This window comes from Hesperophylax consimilis, chromosome 10 (assembly GCF_061612785.1).
Source record: "Hesperophylax consimilis isolate HC1 chromosome 10, BYU_Hcon_1.0, whole genome shotgun sequence".
NCBI classification, from domain to species: domain Eukaryota; kingdom Metazoa; phylum Arthropoda; class Insecta; order Trichoptera; family Limnephilidae; genus Hesperophylax; species Hesperophylax consimilis.
The window spans coordinates 26479445-26497671 of NC_142845.1; the positions used below are offsets into that span (position 1 = coordinate 26479445).

General features: G+C 32.8%; 2 protein-coding genes across 4 annotated transcripts in view; one reads left to right on the plus strand and one right to left on the minus strand.

Annotated features, from left to right (window-relative positions):
- The window catches only part of LOC149420542 (carboxypeptidase D), a 75902-nt gene extending 68744 nt beyond the window's left edge, over positions 1-7158 (plus strand). For 2 of the 3 annotated variants that reach the window (XM_089636772.1, XM_089636773.1), the window contains 2 exons: positions 1115-1207; positions 6099-7158. In XM_089636772.1, the coding sequence (XP_089492898.1) occupies positions 1115-1207; positions 6099-6245 (240 nt within the window). In that variant the 3' untranslated portion in view covers positions 6246-7158. Of the gene's footprint in view, positions 1-1114; positions 1208-2968; positions 5145-6098 lie in introns of all 3 variants that reach the window. The other variant, XR_016302732.1, reaches the window with a different exon arrangement.
- Positions 7159-10282: 3124 nt separating this feature from the next.
- RfC3 (replication factor C subunit RfC3) overlaps positions 10283-18227 on the minus strand; it is a 59674-nt gene continuing 51729 nt past the window's right edge. The window contains exons 6-8 of the mRNA XM_089636196.1: positions 12720-12934; positions 11620-11697; positions 10283-10497 (exon numbers count right to left, since the gene is read on the minus strand). Coding sequence (XP_089492322.1) covers positions 10340-10497; positions 11620-11697; positions 12720-12934 — 451 coding nt within the window. The 3' untranslated portion in view covers positions 10283-10339. The remainder of the gene's footprint in view (positions 10498-11619; positions 11698-12719; positions 12935-18227) is intronic.

Consider the following 18227-nt stretch of genomic DNA (forward strand, 5'->3'; position numbering starts at 1 on the left):
TATATAATACATGCATATTATATTTATAGAAAGTAGAGAAACGTCGATTTTTATTCTAGAATTCACAACCTCAAAAGATTACTCCAAATCATTCACAATTCACAGCTAGTTTCACATAAAAATAATTAATAAAAAATTCCCAAACCTAATAATTTTTTCTCAATTTGCTTTCGGAACTTTTGGTTTCATAGAGGTGTACATTGTAAATTATCTGTGGTTAACTTCAGGATTTGAATATAATGCTTAGTGTTATCTTTTGTAACTGCGTCAATTGGGCTAATAATAATTTAGACACGATTGGTCGCCAGTGTAATGCAATAATCTCTCAACCACTCTAAGGCCATTGTAACATGATTAGTAAAAGACAATGAGGATTGCTTTGTTATTGAATAAAAGAGGTACGATGATTAATATTATATTTATTCAAATAACAAATAGAGCTAGAGACTCTCAAATAACAAGATTAGCATGAACTCAAGGGGTGTGCGACAATTCGAAGAATTGATCGCATGGAAGAAATTTTAAAGTAGCAATAATAGTTAAAAGTGTGACAATGTGTTTAACATAAATATCTGACCTGATTCACCGAAATAGGCGCCATACAACTCTTAGGAAAGAATTGTAAATAAGAGAGAGATTGACATGATGACCAGCGTTTAAATATATCCAGCTATGTCCGCCATCAGCGTCTCCTGTGAAACACGTCGACTGGAGCAGTTGCCCGTATCACATCTGTTGGCGCGACCTCTCCGTAAGGCTGTCCGATTGGTACTTGCTTTAGGAAATTATCTCTTGTGCTTCCTTCTAGAAAAGCCCATAGAGCACGAGTCCCATAGACGAAGGCGGTCTTGGATGAAGTTTGTTAAAACGGTAGCGGGGAAAAAGTGAACTGCTACACTCTTTCTAAAGCCGTTTAGTTCATATTTCTCACCATGACCGTAAGGAGATAGAATGATTTCTACGAGACCATATTAACTGATCCTAAAAGCGAACAAATTAACTCTACAGGTAATAGCTATTTGTTCGCAAGACTGAATAAATTAGCCCGAGGGGTTAAAGAGCCAATTTTACATTTTAGAATATTACTAATGGTTATATTTGTTTTTCTTTATAGATTAATGCCAATGGTTTTGCACCAAAGGAAGTGGAGTTTATGGTTGTTGAATCTCACCCAACACTATTGAATGTCACTCTTCACTCCGCTAAGGTAAGAAACGTGAGACAAATGTTTTCTTTTTTTAGGTGTGTGGGAATAAATTATTGCATTGTGTTTATCCGTTTAAAAAATAAATAAATTGTGAATTCTTATGTATTTGCAAGTTCACTGTAAGATATGTGATGCAAGGGTATGGTATCGCATAGAAAAATAAAACAATATGAACTTAATAAATTATTTCTTCCTGTACAAATAATGTGCGGCTGTACATAAATATTTCGGAATAAAAATGCATCCTTTCTTTAGACTCACTTTTCAGTAATTTGTGAACTCCTTTTCAACTAAGTTAAACCCCTCATATTTCTTAACTTATACGCCACTACACTTGCACACATAAATGCCCGAACAAAACATGCCTCCAGCACTATGTGCATATATTAAAGCGTTCGAATTTAGCGGCTGTATACTATATAAATATGTGACGAATTTAGCAGATAAATGAACAAAAAAATAGTTTGAAACTTTATCTTACAGACACCAGGCATTCACAGGTTAAAATATTCATATATGTTTACATAAAATCGTTTGAGGGCAATAATGGTGTAACAATATGGTAGTGTGCGTGAGCGACGCTGAGGTGATGCATGATGTTTATTATGCCTCACTGTTTATAATATTATAGCAGTATTGTGCGTCTTATTCTCTATTTATGTTTAACATAATTCAGGAAAATTAATAAACCTTTTAAGGCGATGCCATATGTAGTAATGCAAAATCATGTGTTTTTGGTTTGAAAATTTGGTCGCCTAGAAATGATTCAGATGCTTTAATTAAATACTGCGAGTAGAATACATCTTGGCCTTTGAAATAATCTTTTAATAAGTCTTTTTATAAGCCCAGAAAAAATAATGTATAAGGCCTATGAAAACTCCTTTAAAGTTCAAAATCTCCTACTTATGAACCCATTTTCGGTTATGATTTTATTGTATAATGTGGCAAATTAAGTTATTTATAAAATGATCGAAAATTTTTTTAATATTTATGCCCGAACATCCACAAAATAAAATAAAAGGCACTTTGTGGCCATGTTTTTTTCTTGCATAAATCAAAACAGGCGGATGGTGTTAAGCAGGAATTTAAACCTTATCGCCATCTACGTAAGAGTTGTTATTGATAGCGTCTCAATTTAAAATATTACACGATGTAGTGCATCGCCTTAAGATAAGCAGTTTATAAATCTGTCGAGAAATAAGAGGGTTGTATCAGTTTAATAAAAGAGCTATTATTATCAAAAAGAGTGCCACGTATGAGTGATATTTTATGTACATCAATAAAGCGTAAAAATATTAAGAAGGGGTTTTGACCGCTAACATAGGCATAATAAAGTTATGTAAATTTTTCACACCTCCCTTTTTTGTAACAGCCTCAACTTAGGAATATTGGGAAGCAGAAAAGTGGGTAGGGGAAGGAAATATTCACAGATATTAAATTGCTAAAGCTATTTCAAGCAACATTTTTGTACCGAATGGTGCAATATTACGAGTATGTTCCACACTTTACAAAGTGGAAATATAATATGTCATTGTTATTTGCACTTCAACCGATTCCAACCTACAAACTTACTTCCTAGAGTCAGTGCTCTCACATCTCTATCACGGAGATATGCTTCGATCCAAAGCTTTTTTGATATATATATTATTATCCCCATATTATCTATGCATGCCGACCATAGACAACATAACAATTCCCCTCAATATGTACATATATATTATATTTGTTTTACATGTAAATGTTGCCTGTTATTACCTGCAGGGTTACTTCGTGAAACATAACTCCCGAACAAGGAAGCCCTACCAGCCCAGCAGGAAAACCTCTTACTCGGCGGCTGGCACCGGAGACATCCTGTTCCCCAGTAACTAACTATCCTTCCAACATTCCTCATCCATCAATATACTCTTATTTCTGATGTTTGTTTTCTGTGCAACACAATTATTATTGCTACATAAATTCCTGGCACGGTAAATATTTATTACTTAACTTGCTTGTAAAAATAAATGAACGAATCTAGTGATCTATGAATTGCACAACATCAACAATTGAAAGGTTTCAAAACCCATTGAGTTTGAATCACGTCTGATTAGATTTGAAGTAATTTTAAAATGTTAACATATTTTGTGCCGTTCTATAGCTCTAAGACAAATTTATCTTGTTCTATGAGTGGTTGTAGCAAAATTCTAAGTAATTCTTTACTTTTAGCATACACCACAACAGAATTAATTCGGTATTTACTATTTGGTATTATTTCTAAACAATACAGTGGGGTTACTCAATGGGTTAAGTGAGACAATGTAGCGATGGGCGCGATTACAATATGTCAATATTGAGATTATTGTGAACTAGATGTATTTCTTATTTCATATAAATAATGCCAGTGCTATTAAATGCAAGGCACGACGTACATAAATATTACACATGGAATAAAGAAGAGCGCAAGAAATGCCCTGTGGACGTGTTTCGTGATCCAAATATTCGCCCAATCAGAGCTTAAATTTCCAATACAACACTGGGCTTACGAAATTCAAATGGGATGGATTTCAGGCAAGTGTAAGTGAGACAGCGCTAATGGATAATGAATCATTTGTTTCAATTCAAATTTGTATGGAAGGCACTTCTAGTTCTATGATATTGCAAGTAAAGCAAATCAATGATCCCGATTCCATTTCAAATGTTGGAATTTACCGATTCAATTTCTTGCCATTATTTATGTTAACATTGCTTTTGTCATATATTATTTTTCATAGTTTAATATTAAATTGAATTTTTAATCACATGGGTATTTATTCAAATCTGCTAGTTTTTTTGCTATATTATCTTGCATAGCAGCCATTTTGCCTCTTACAGGCATTATCAGTATTAACTAAACATGTTTTATGGTACCAGCATAATACATACTCAGCATAAATAAACCACTCACTAGATCGATATCTTCGGGCTTTTTGTATGAAACAAATTGGTCCTTAAAAACCATAGATATGCCAATATATAGACAGAAAAACTTTCATTCGGAGCCTTCTTATTATATTATACACCAATGAAAAACTCTGAAAGTGTATTCCATAGATTTTCAGAGTTTTTCATTGGTGGATATATTATGACGACACAATATTTTGGTTCCAATTTTTGATAAGAGTTATACCCCCCTGATACTCAGTAATGCATTAGTTTTGGTGTTTCAATTAAATCTGTTGTTATGGTGTTGGAACAATAAAATATAAAATTTATTTATAAAACGAAACTACTGTAAAGGGCGAAATAGCTGTCAAGATAAATAATACATTGAAAAAACTAGTGGAACTTGATAAAATTACGAAATCAAAATTTGTTGAATTATAAAAAAAAGATGGAGTTTCATAAATTGATATATTAAATTATTTATTATTTTTACATTTGAAAATATTAAGGGGAGTGTTTGTAGAAGCTGGTAAAGATTGGAATAGGTAAAGTAAAGAAAATAGCTCAGATAATAAAAGTAGTTTGTAAACGAGTAATTTAGAAAAAGATTAGTAATTTATTAATTATATTCAAGTCAACATCACACAGTACCTACTTAAAAAATATTTCTTAAATGTGAGAGTAGTTTAGGAATAGAAAACTTGATAAAAAATTCATCACAGAAATACCTCGAAAAATATAATATCAACATAGTATTTTTGTGCAAATAACATATTACGTAGAGAAACATTATTTATATTTAAATAACAAGTCAGAGAATGAAAATGGTTGGTGTTCTCCAACACGTGGAATTATGTAAGCTTATTAAATCTACAGTAGTTATGTTATAATATATTTAGAATGTAGATAACATTATATTGTACTAATTAGTAAGTTATGTAATTATGTATTCTGTAATTCACCTAACATCCCACCCATCCCTAAGTGTACAAAGAACAACTATATTGGTGGCAGGTCTACTTATGTATCTCTTGATGTGAGTATTCAAACCTTTGTATTTATATATATATTATTATCCTTTCAATGTTTATTACCTATATATTGTATTATGGTTTTAATAAGATTTTGTTTGCCAATTTGTTTTTATATGTAAGTACAATTAACAATACTGTATCATATTATGTTAATTTTCCAAATTTTGTACGGCTACCCTAGTAAAGCTCGTAGTTATGATCCCATAGGACCGGGCGACTTACTGGTTGAAAAAGGTGCGCGTAAAGGTACCCTATACAAGCACGTTCTATCGACACCAGTTCCGTTCCCTAAAACAGATTTATTTGCAGTTCAAACGCTTGTATGATACCGGTTGTAAAGGGATATACACCATGTTCTTACTGCGAAATTCCAGGGGCGATTTCATTTATGATAAAACATTAAAATATCCCTATAAAGTTTTTGAAACAGAGTCGCTTTTGAGAGAATGTCAAAAAAAGTAATGTTTGTTTAGCTTTTACTTTTTATTTACTAAGTTTATGCCTGTCAACCTTAGGGGTATGATTTTCTTTTACAAAACAACCACTTTATATAACAGCGGTTAGGAATTTCTCAAAACTTTTGTATTTGGACCTTAACTTCCTGATTGCCAATGCTAAATTTTCGCCATCCGCCACTTGATTCTGTTTTCATAATAACTTTAAAAAAAATTTATATATTTACAAAAATAGTATGTAATTTACCAAGAGTAGTTTCCCCAGAATGACAAAAAGATTAACATTTTTTCCTTAAATTCATATAAATAATCACCCCTCAAAGTTTCCAAGAACATAAAACATGGTGTATAAATCAGAAATCAGTATTCGTTAGCCGAATTGTCCAATGTTTTTCAGAGTTAGAATGAGAGTGTTAAAAAAATTGTATTATAGTACCGGTGAAGGAAAGACTATCAAATTGTAACTTTGAACTGGTTTTGATTATTGTTTTAACTTTCCAGCGCGTTGACGGAGGCCCATTCTACCGACCGATTTCACCTTCTCAGTACTTGCCCCGTCCCCAGCAGGTCAACGCCCCCGAGTCTAGCGGGATACTGTCTTCATTCACCAATGGCCTCAACAATCTCGTTAACAATATCTTCGGTTAGGCTGGACTTATCACTCACCCGATAATTACTTTAAGGAATGCTTAAACTCTTTTAAGATGCTAACTAAAAGTACAAAATATGAAAGAAAAGAGATTTATTGTTATCGTCAAATATCAGATTATTATTCATTGAAATTTTTTTATGGCAATAGACTGCCAATTATTTATGTCAATGTTTTTATGCCAAAAATACTCTTTCGACATTATTAGTACACTCAGTTTAAAGCACAAAACTTTGTTCTGGCGTGACATCAGAGACTTATTATCTTTAGCTCAGGGTTCTCAAAATGCATATACATATTATACTTCGATGACAGATAATCATATTATAGTTTGGAATATTCTACAACTTGAATGAAGCATTGCTGAGATGAGAAATCTTAAAAGAGTTCGCAATATGTTAACAAATGTAGGATAATTAACGTAGGCATAGAAGATAAAAATTGCTTAATTTTAATATTTCAGAAGTACCTACTTATTAATTAACTTGACTTCTCATATTATTTATAGGCAGACATATTTGCATTAACACAAACAAATTCTATGTGGTTCGAAATTATAAACACTGTGAATATTCAGGGTTGCCGTGTTTAAAAAAAAAAACAGTGTTTGCGACTTATAAAAGAGACCGAGCAGGTACCTAAGAAAGTACTTAACCACTTAATAAAGATGATTTATTAATTGCTGATAAAATATCCCTTTTTGAGACTTGTATCATCACACTGTTCATAACCTGTTGACTGTAATGACGCCTGTGATGTTGAGAAAAAATAACATGCTGAAAAATCATTTATTCTAAAGCCGTCAGAGAAGCTGCATACATCAAATAAAAAGCATTCTCTAAAGCAATATTTGGCGTAAGCCATTCTGAACTTATTCTTCATACAGTTCCTCTGTAGGCTTAAAATCGCTTAGTTTTTTTTATGGAGGACACCGGTGTCCCATTCACAGTAAACAGGTCAACAAAGCAATTTATTTAATTTATAGTACCACTCCCCATAAAATGTTTGTATTCTAGACAAAAATAAAAGACACCAATCCTACAAACGTACAATGCTTAATGTGATAGTTATTTTTAGACGAGAATCAAAATGGTTGTTTTAATCTGAATTATCAAATTGTTTCCATCCACAGGTGATAAGCAAACATCACATAGCTTTACTAGTGTTAAGGATATATTTTCTGAAACCACATTTTATATTATTTTAATTGTTCTTTTAAGATTGACAAAATAACATACATTATTAGTTAAGAATGATAATATGTTTTATTTTGAAGTACTGATTGTATTAGCTAATTAAGAGTATTATTTTAAGTTCATTAAATGAGTGAACGTCTCGCAAAGGCTATTAAAAGACTTGATTATAATTTTTGAGTAAATTTGTTTTTTGGATCTCATAATAAAAGATTTAAACAATTCTTGAGATTATAATGCTTGTTATTTGAATTTTAAAATGGGTTTATTGTAGCGTTTGACCATGCCTGACAAATAAATTATATTTAAATCTTCAATAATAATATTTATCTAATAAATTCAAAATTAGATTAGGTGTTGTGTAAAATGTGGTAGTTTAGTGTTTCAAATTTAATTTGTTTATATTGTTAGAATGAATTTTGAATTGGATATTGTATTGTGATAATTGGTCATTGTCTTCCCATCATATTTTTGTAATTATCGAAGATGATAATAATACGCAGGCGGGTTCTTTCGAAAAATCGGAATAAAATGTTGGACGAAATAAAGTATTACATAATATCGGCAATAAATTTATTAAGATAGCTGCAATATCATCAGTAATATTCCTATTTGTGAGTAACGTAGTGATCTGTCATTTTAATTCTAAGAATATGTCAGACAGTGTAAATTGTAGACGCAATAGAAAGACGGCGAATTAATATTGCCGCTGATCATTGTTTCAATAAAAATATTTATTTTATTATTTGTGTTTTACTACCTTCCAAGATTCGTAGAAAATTCCTGTTACATATGAAACAATCCAAATTTTACAACTTTAAATGAACTTGTAAAGTGGACTGTAAATAATAATTTAACGACAATGATGTTTGTTGGAATTGGGTGACAGTGAATGCAGGATAAAAAACAGGGAATGCAAGGAAAAGGATAACCTTACCACTTCTTACATACAAGAACATCTGCTGTAGGAATTCAGGAACAAAAAACAATCACAATACACTTATCAGAAACAGTTGCGAGGCAATAATTCCGAGACTGGTACCTCGAGGTAATTACCATGAAATTAAAAAGAAAAAGATATTTTTTTCACAACAAACAACACCAGCTTCGAAGACAATTGAAGAAAATTGGAACAGTAGAAAAGACAAGTAATCTCCTTGGCTTGTGACGTCATATTATTGCCTAACTATATCCACCAATGAAAAACTCTGAATGTCAAAGACATTTTTGACACATTGTTGACAGCTGAGTATCTGAGTACTGGCTGAGTGGTACATCTATAGTTGTTTGATATTTTGATCTCAAACTACGCCGTTGTTGTATACTTTTGGCATATTTTAATATATTGTTTATCCAATATTAGCAAGATGTCCGTCAGTTTGTGGCTCTCATTTCTCAAGCTGAAGCAAAAGGCTGAGTGGTTTCTTATGAAATTACGGGTTGCCAACGCTTAATCTTGACATCTCGAACACAAAATAGAACACGTGATTGTAACCAAAAAACAGATGAGAATCTCTCTTCGTTTTGTTCCTAATTTGATAAATTATAATAGTCTTAATTTAACTTCACCGCAGAAATGAATCTGTTTTCTTTTAAATGAAAATGCGTGTTTTGGTGAAGAACATGGTGAAAAAATCTAAACAATACAGTGTGAATGACTAGTTATTAACACCAAACTACAGAAGGGGGGATTCTCAGTGTTACAACTTGATAAAAATACAATTGCTTAAAAATGATGACAGTGAATTTTAGGTTTTGTTCCTACTTTCCACATTCAAGATAAACTCGTTTTAAGCTTTATTAATTTCTTATGCTAACCTCTTGAGTGCCGCCGTATCCACATGGATCAATCAAAAGAATTATTTCTCCGAGCTATTCTGGAGAAACTACTTATGGTAGATTATATACTATTCTTACAAAAATATGAACACATTATCTGGTAAGACGGTGCAATTTACAAAAATACCATTTTGCAAACAATAAATAAGTTATTGTGAAGACGGAAGCAGCTGGCGGGCGGCGAAAATTTTGCATCAGCACTCCAAGAGTTTAAGGCTAGGTCACACAGCGATTACAACACTGTATTTTACCAAGGTGGTGATCGCTACTGGTTGTATCTGTTAGTAGACAGTCAGACGGAGCAACTGTTTCCTTGTTCTATCGGTATTACAATGGAAGATGCTCTGAGGAACTAGCGTCATTGATCCCTTCGGCACCGGTGCGTAGTCGGGATACACGCCTAACGCGCGCTCAACATTTGTACACAGTTGACACTTGTCACATGAGAACGGGTCGCTTCTACGATTCGTTCTTAAGTTCAACAGCTCGGCTGTGGAACGAACTGCCGGCCTCTATGTTTCCTCCCTCCTACAACATGGGACTCTTCAAGACCCATGTTCACTCCTTCCTCTCCACAAAAAGACCCTCCACACAGCATCCCCAAAGATGACATAGGCCCTGAGGGAAATTATTTTCTTCAGGGCCTCCTGTGTGGAGTAAATATAAAAAAAAAAAAAAACTGACTGCAAAGTGAGTGAAATGTCTTATATGTCGAAAAATACATGAAACAAACCAAATTCAACAACTAGCGACTAGCAATTTGAAATATCACGACGATGAGATGCAATGCCGCATAGCAGCGAAGACAGGCAAGTAGGCCATGTGACCGCCAAATCACACGTTTATCATAGTCAGAATTAAACATGTCCTAATTGAATGTTTAAAAGCTTCCATTCGAGTAGTTACTCGTCAAATATTGTCAAGCTATTCGTAACCCGGGAATATTTGTATTTCTTTAGAAAAAAACAAAACCATTTTTATAGAAAATACTTTAATCATACAAACTAATTATAATTATATTAAGAGCGAGGAGTTTACAAGAGATTCAATCAATGGTGATGTTATTCATTATCCTCTGGCCGCACAAGGTCTCTGGCTATCTGGAAGGCGGCAATTAGCGAGGCCAGCTGGATGTTCTCATTGCACCCGGTGGAAAGGTACATCTCCATATCCGACATCTTCATCAGCAGGGTGACTAGCACGTTGGAGGGGAGTTCGGCTGGAAGAAAAACCAACCCATTAAAGCTGATATTTGAAAAATTTATTTGTACTGGGTTTTACAGATGTTCTCACTGATGTGAGTTATAAAAACTCACTTAATATACAAACAGATACACAAAATTACAAAAATCTACTCAGTTAAAGGATACACAGTATCTAATTAAAAATACAAAATTATATAAAGGCTCACTCAAATGACAAATAAAATAAAAAGGGAGGCAAGATACACAATTGACACAAAGAGAGACACAAGTGATATGTGTAATATAATTAGCTCAACACGTTTTTGAGCAATAGCAGAACATTTTTTCTCAATCCATATAAATTGTCGGCGAAAATGTCTAGTTCAGCACACTCTACCTTATTATATTATAAACGACACATTTGGGTTAGAGGGCTGAAATAGGCGACATTACCTTTAATGTATTCATCTTAATTCTTCAGGTCTCAGCCACATTTTGTCAGAGGGTTGGAGTATTTCCGCTTTGCAATAAAATCCAAATAAATAGAATATTACTGAACATATCCGAAAACTAAAAACTGTTTTTGAAATGTTATGAAATATGCTCTCAAATTTTATTATTAGAAATAAACATATATGTTTTGAAATATAAATTTTTTTAATGCGAAATTAAAAAAATATTAAAATAGATCACTTTACGTTTTTTGTAACTAAAATTACTGATAACGAAAAAATATATTAAAAAAACATTTTTTTATAAGACAAACGTATTACTAACGTTATTTTTGCTTCACTTTTTTTGTCGTTTCATATAAAAATAATTAATAAAAAAATTCACTAAGTTTCATAACTTTTTTTCAAATTGCAGTTGGTTTCAAAAACCTTTGGTTTTGTAAAGTTGCACATATGAATTATTCTGTAGTTAACTTCTAGATTTGAATATAAAGGTATTTTCTCTTTCTAACACTCTCTTTCAGTATAAATAAATAAATAAAAATAATAATGGTTCATTCATTTGCATAACGCCGTTTTTGTGAAATTATTATTATCGATGGTAAATATTGTGTGTATGTGTGTATTATATGTCTATTGGGAAAGAGGGAATAAATTATTAATCTTTGATAAATTAAAAAGTATAATTAATGAAGAGGTACTTACTGCGTTGAATGAAGTGATGGATTTCTGTCAAGATATCACCGAGAGCCAAGCCTTTGGCATTTTTTAGATCTCTTATTTCTGTTGGTAATTTGCATTAAGGAAAACATAACCCACAATAAAAGTTATGGACTAGAAATCTTGGGATTTATAGAATCTTAAAAAAAAAAAAGGTAGTTTCTAATCAATGTAATAATTCGGTCATACACGGTTTGGGCATACAAACGCCTCAGGGATCTCTTTTATATTCCTCATGGTAGAGGGTTGAGGCTATCGACTAACACTTCAAAATCCCAGTGTGCGCAAGTAAATTTTACTTGATCGATTTGTGTAATTTCACAAATTAAAAATAATATTTAGTATATTTGAGGCATATTCTAGTGTCGAAAATACTCTCAGTATCACCTGCCTCTTCCCCATCTCCTTCCCCTCCCCATTACCTCGAGCCTCACAACGTAACCCAATCGGGCATGCCATAGTCTCACTGGCTACAGGTGGTTGGTACTCTTATACGGTATTCATATGAAAATCAATTCATATCAAAAAAAATCTACTTCACCAATGGCAGGTATTCTGAAACATCAATCAAAAAATCCTTGTTTATTTCTATGCAGTTGCTACTCTCATAGTTTTCTAAAAGTTAATTATTAATTATAATTAAAATGAAACATTCCAACCACCTTCTTTATCTTTATTGCATGATGTGAACATTGGTTATTGGGTTGTAACCTAATTCTTTTACTTATTTTTTCTCTCTCTCTATGCATGTTATTTTATAAACCTGTTAATGTTCCTAATAAAATAAAATAAAATAAAAACCATATTTATGAACCATTTTTTAAATCCTTTTACATTCTAAAAATCTATTAAATATCTTTTAATGTATATCACAGCTGTCAAATGATTGTTAACCACACTAGCGCCATCTGCTTCGAGCTTTCCAGATTACCTGCCGTTCATGCCTGACTGTCACAAATTAGGGATGGTACTAGATCTCTGACGTTGAATGCTGTTCATATCAAGATATTACTTGTCTAGTTTAGCCCATACAATCACCCCAGGAAGTCAATGCACCTCTTATATTGACATTTTTAAAAGGATACTTTTATTGCACAAGGCGAAATCATCTTCATTGAGGAGCCAATTGACAATGCTTGAGATATCGTTCCTCAGAGGATGTCCCACGCAGGTGTAGACATTATCTTCAGTGACGTCTTTGTAAGCCATCCAGGTGCTCTGGAGCGTGTTCAGCACCTTTCTCATGTCACCTCCAGATAGGGTTAGTAATGCCTTTAAGCCATCTTCAGACACCTTTAAACTGAAAGATGTTACATTATTATTAATTATTGTTAGTGCACTTTTTAGTAAATAAGTCATCAATAGGATTGTTTCCAACCATACTTTTATTTGAAAAATTATTTATGATATTTTAGACAGCCCTAATTTACTTAGCGTAATTGCCTAGTTGTAACAATAATATCAGGAGTAAGTCATTTGGATATTTGGTTATATATACATACATACGTACTTTTCTGTTATTCTGACTCTTCACAAGGCCCGACTCAAGTATTTGTTTCACTTGATCGTGCCATGTCTTCCTCAGGCGTCCCCGACTTCTTCTACAATTCACATTTGCATCATATATTCTCCTTAAACTCCTTTCTCTCAAGCTGCATAATCAGCTCTTTTTAATCAACCATTACGCTTAAATCAACCTTGCATTGATTGCACATGATTCTACCACACATAAGCCTCGGGGATCTAATTTTTACAGTATTATATTATAATAACATACTCATTGGTTGGATAATGATACACAACAACAATAGCAAGTGTCACAGTGAACACATACTTTTTTTGCTCCACAAAATTTAACAGTAAACATTAATTTAAGGACTCTATGTAGTGATTTTTATTACGAAAACTCAATTAAAATCTAAACTTAAACAGTGTAATAATAGTTGCAGCTGCCTAACTGGTAACTCTTTATTTATAACTTAATATCTCAAAACTCAACTGTCACCAGAGCGCATTAGACACACACAAACAAACACCATACAGAAGGAAGTACTACTGACATACACATTCAGAGTATCGAAGTGTGCAAGTGAATAGCCCATCTAACTTGTCACAGACAACTCAAGTGCAGGGTTGTCACCGCATATTATATAAAATAAAATAAAAATAATTTTATAAATTCCAACTTACAAGATGAGTGCCACAGATGCTCTTTCTTATATCAATAAAGCGAAAGAAGAAATTAGTGCTCTATACAGTAACATAACGGATCCCGCTTTAAAACTAACTAAAGATCAGATGACCAAACTACTCAATAAACTGTCCAACCTCTCTGGCACTATGTTGGATGTAGGTGTAAAAGTTGGAATTCTCGAGGGACAGATCAAGTCGTACGAGCACATGGTCTCTTCAAAATTGATAGATTCAAACTCATCACAAGAATCCACAAACTCATCAACTGTATCAATGTGTGAAGCTGCCGATGAGCTCGAAGAGAGGAAAAAACAGTCAAAAAACATAATTATTTTTAACTTCCCTGAAAGCTCAGCCAGTTCCCAAATAGAAAAAAATACTGATGATACAACGAGAATCTTAACCACACTAACAACTCTTAACTCATCCATCACCCGAGCCAACATAACAACTTTTCGTCTGGGAATCACAAAACCTGACAAACCTCGACCTCTTAAAGTCATCCTTGACAGTTCCATCCAAGCCATAGACATACTGAAGAAAAAGAACAACATAACCGAATACCCCGGTATTAAAATTTATTCAGACCAAACCCCAGGTCAAAGAAACTATCTCACCAAGCTACGTTTAACACTAGACCAAAGAACCAAAGACGGTGAGATTGGACTCACAATAAAATACAAAAATAATAAACCTGTTATTGTAAATAGTAACCCAAAAAGCTAAAACCTATCATGGCTTACTATCAGAATATCAGAGGCTGCCGCACAAAACTTAATGAGCTAAGATCATCGATTCCAATCCATCCCTTTCATATATATTTCCTGACTGAAACTTGGTTGGATCCGTCCTTTAACACAGAAGAACTAGGCTTCACTTCACACAACACCTACCGCTTAGATAGAAGTACCGCCACCAGCACCAAATCAAGAGGAGGAGGTGTATTAATATCAGTCACCAAATCTATAACTTCATCCAGGCTAAAATGCAAACACAAAAATATAGAACAAATTTTCCTACTACTCAAGACGAACCTAGGAAAAATCATTCTTGGATGTGTTTATATTCCTCCCGGATCAATTACACAAATTTACGTAAACCACATTGAAGATGTAGAGGCCCTCAAGCTCAAATATCCGGAAGCTAGAATGCTGCTAATCGGCGACTACATTACTCCCAATACAGACTGGATTACCCATAGTGATAACTCAACAACTCATTTTAATACATCTGCTAATGCTCGTGAAATTATAAATATGTCAAATTTCCTAGGTCTTAAACAAATTAATAACGTATACAATTCTAATCACCACTTACTAGATCTTGCATTTAGTAGCGATCCTTCAGTAAAATTATGTAAATCCATAGACCCCCTTCTTCCCGAAGATTCCCACCATCCTCCCTTAAACATCACCATTACTAACAACTTCCTAAACATTTACTCTAATAGTGTTCCTAAATATTCATACAATTTTGCAAGGGCAGATTATACACTGATAACAAAATACTTAGAAAGTACAGACTGGTCCTTTTTATACAAAACACAAATGTTAACCAAAATCTTGAATCTTTTTACTCCATCATCAACACGGCTATTGAAAAATATGTTCCCTTAATTCAATTCAAACCATCAAAGTTCCCCAAATGGTTTAATAATGACTTAAAACACTTAATAATTAACAAAAAAATCTGGCACAAAAATTTCAAAGAGAACAACTCTATCTCAGACTACAAAATATTTCATAAATATAGAACTGACTGTAAAAAGCTCTCCAAAAAATTATATGAATCATAGATACTCAACACAGAAAAGTCTATTCCTTCAAATACCAAAAACTTTTTTACACATGTAAACTCACTAAGAAAAAACAAACCTAGCCTACCAACATACATGTATTTCAAGGGGAAAAGTAGTAGTGATACTAATGACATCGTTAATTTGTTTGCCGACTTCTTCAAAAATGTTTACGATAATGATATCCCAAATGTTCAACTTCCACCCTTTCATCCAAAGGAATCGGTCCACATTCCCGCTTTACATATAAATGTTCCTGATGTTATACACAAAATAAAAACACTCGACTTAAAGAAAAAAGCGGGTCCTGACAAAATTAGTCCTGCCTTTCTAATTAACTGTGCATCAATAATAGCCAATCCACTATGTCATATATTTAACCAATCATTAAATTCTGGCTGCTTCCCCGACCTATGGAAAAATTGCTATCTAACACCTGTATTTAAAAAAGGCGATATTCATGATGTCACTAATTACCGACCCATTTGCATGCTCTCAACTATCCCCAAACTGTTTGAAAAACTTATCCTCGATAAAATCTCCATACATATTAACAACATCATTGTAACTAATCAACATGGATTTATGCCAGGCAGATCCACACTAACAAATCTCTCCTTATATGAAAATTTTATAGTATGTTCACTCGAAAACAAAACCCAAGTCGAATCAATATATACAGACTTTGTAAAAGCGTTTGACAAAGTTAACCACAAAATTCTTCTCAATAAACTTAGTCAAATCGGAATTGAGGGTAAACTATTGGAATGGATAAATAGCTACTTAACAAATAGAAATCTTCAAGTAAAAAATAATTCTAACCTTTCACACAAATTCATAGCTACTAGCGGTGTACCCCAAGGGTCACATATAGGCCCAATACTGTTTCTCCTTTTCATAAACGATATTGTTACGGTATTTGATAAAAATGTTGAAGTGCTACTTTTTGCCGATGACCTTAAACTATTTAAAATTATAAAAACAATAAATGACTGTATTCACATTCAAATAAATTTAAATAAACTTCAAGATTGGTGCAAAACTAACAAACTTTATCTCAATATTAGTAAATGCCACATTATAAGATTTTTCAGAACAAAACAACCCCTTAACTATCAATACAAAATTAACAATGTTTCTCTCGCCTCTGTAAGTGAAATTAAAGATCTCGGCATAATTTTCGATTCAAAATTTAACTTTCTTTCACATGTAGAAACAGTCACCAACAAAGGATTAAAAATGCTCGGCTTCATTCTCCGAAATGGCAGAGACTTTAAAAATATTTCTACACTAAAAATCTTATATTCCTCACTTGTTCGAAGTCAAATCGAATATAATTCTCCTATTTGGTGTCCTTACTTTAAAATCCACTCCGATTCTATTGAAAAAATTCAGCATAAATTCCTAAGATACATTAACTATAAACTCGGTCTACCTATAGAATCAATAAATTACAATCACTTGATGAAAGAATTAAACTTACTTAAACTATCAGATAGAAGACTTATTTCCGATTTGACTTTTATTTTTAAAATTGTCAATGGTATTATAGACAGCCCTGATATATTAAGCCTAATTACCTTCCATATACCCACTAGAACCACTCGATCCAAAATTCTTTTTAATTTTAATAACAATATCAGGACTGCGTCATTTAGAAACTCGCTTACACCTAGATTGCATGCAGTTGGCAATGCTTTCTCAGAAGTAGTAGATGTGTTCAACTGCACGGAATATAGTTATAAGAAGGCTATAATAACATACCTCTGTCGTAATTATCAATGTTATTAGGCATAATACCATTCTATTCATAAGTTATCACAGAACCTAAACTATGCACTTACATCAGATAGCAGACAGAAGAGTGTTATCTAATAATTTTATATACTTAATCAAAACTATAATTTTTCCCAAAATTGTTATGAGATGTCTTACTGACAGCCCTGATTCAATAGAGCTAACTCTTAGTTCTCAGCAAATTCAACCAAATTCAATATTGAAGGTAACAATAACCTCAATACTAAACTACTGTACGGATTGAAAATAAAAATGCTAATGTACCTATGTATACCAGATGTTATTTTTGTTTAATTTTCAACATAATTTCTCAGTAATTATTCTGTTTAACATAATACTGTTTCGCTCCTGTGAACCACTGTAAACATAAATCATGTATATTGTAAAAGCCTTTTACGGCGTCTAAATAAATAAATAAATAATTAAGAAATACCCAGAATACCCGCATTTTCCCCACAAAAAGTTTATCTAGAAAAACTCTCAATAGTTGAAAAATCTTTGAAATTCCCTGCAATTTGGAGAATTCTCCAAGAATTGGCAACACTGATGCAGAAAATTTATGCCATAGATTATTACTGACGTAGACTGGTTGTTATTATTGAGCAGATTAGTCATACCAACCAAACGGTGTTTGGTTGGTTGCTTTAATGACATTAGTTTTTAAATGACGATTTATAAATTCTACATATATATTTATAAAAAACTCTGTTAATCTACATGAACACATATTTTTTACTGTAGTCCCTGATTGCAAATGATGAGGTCAGTAAATGGAACGGATTAATCATACCCGTCATGCTTTGTGACA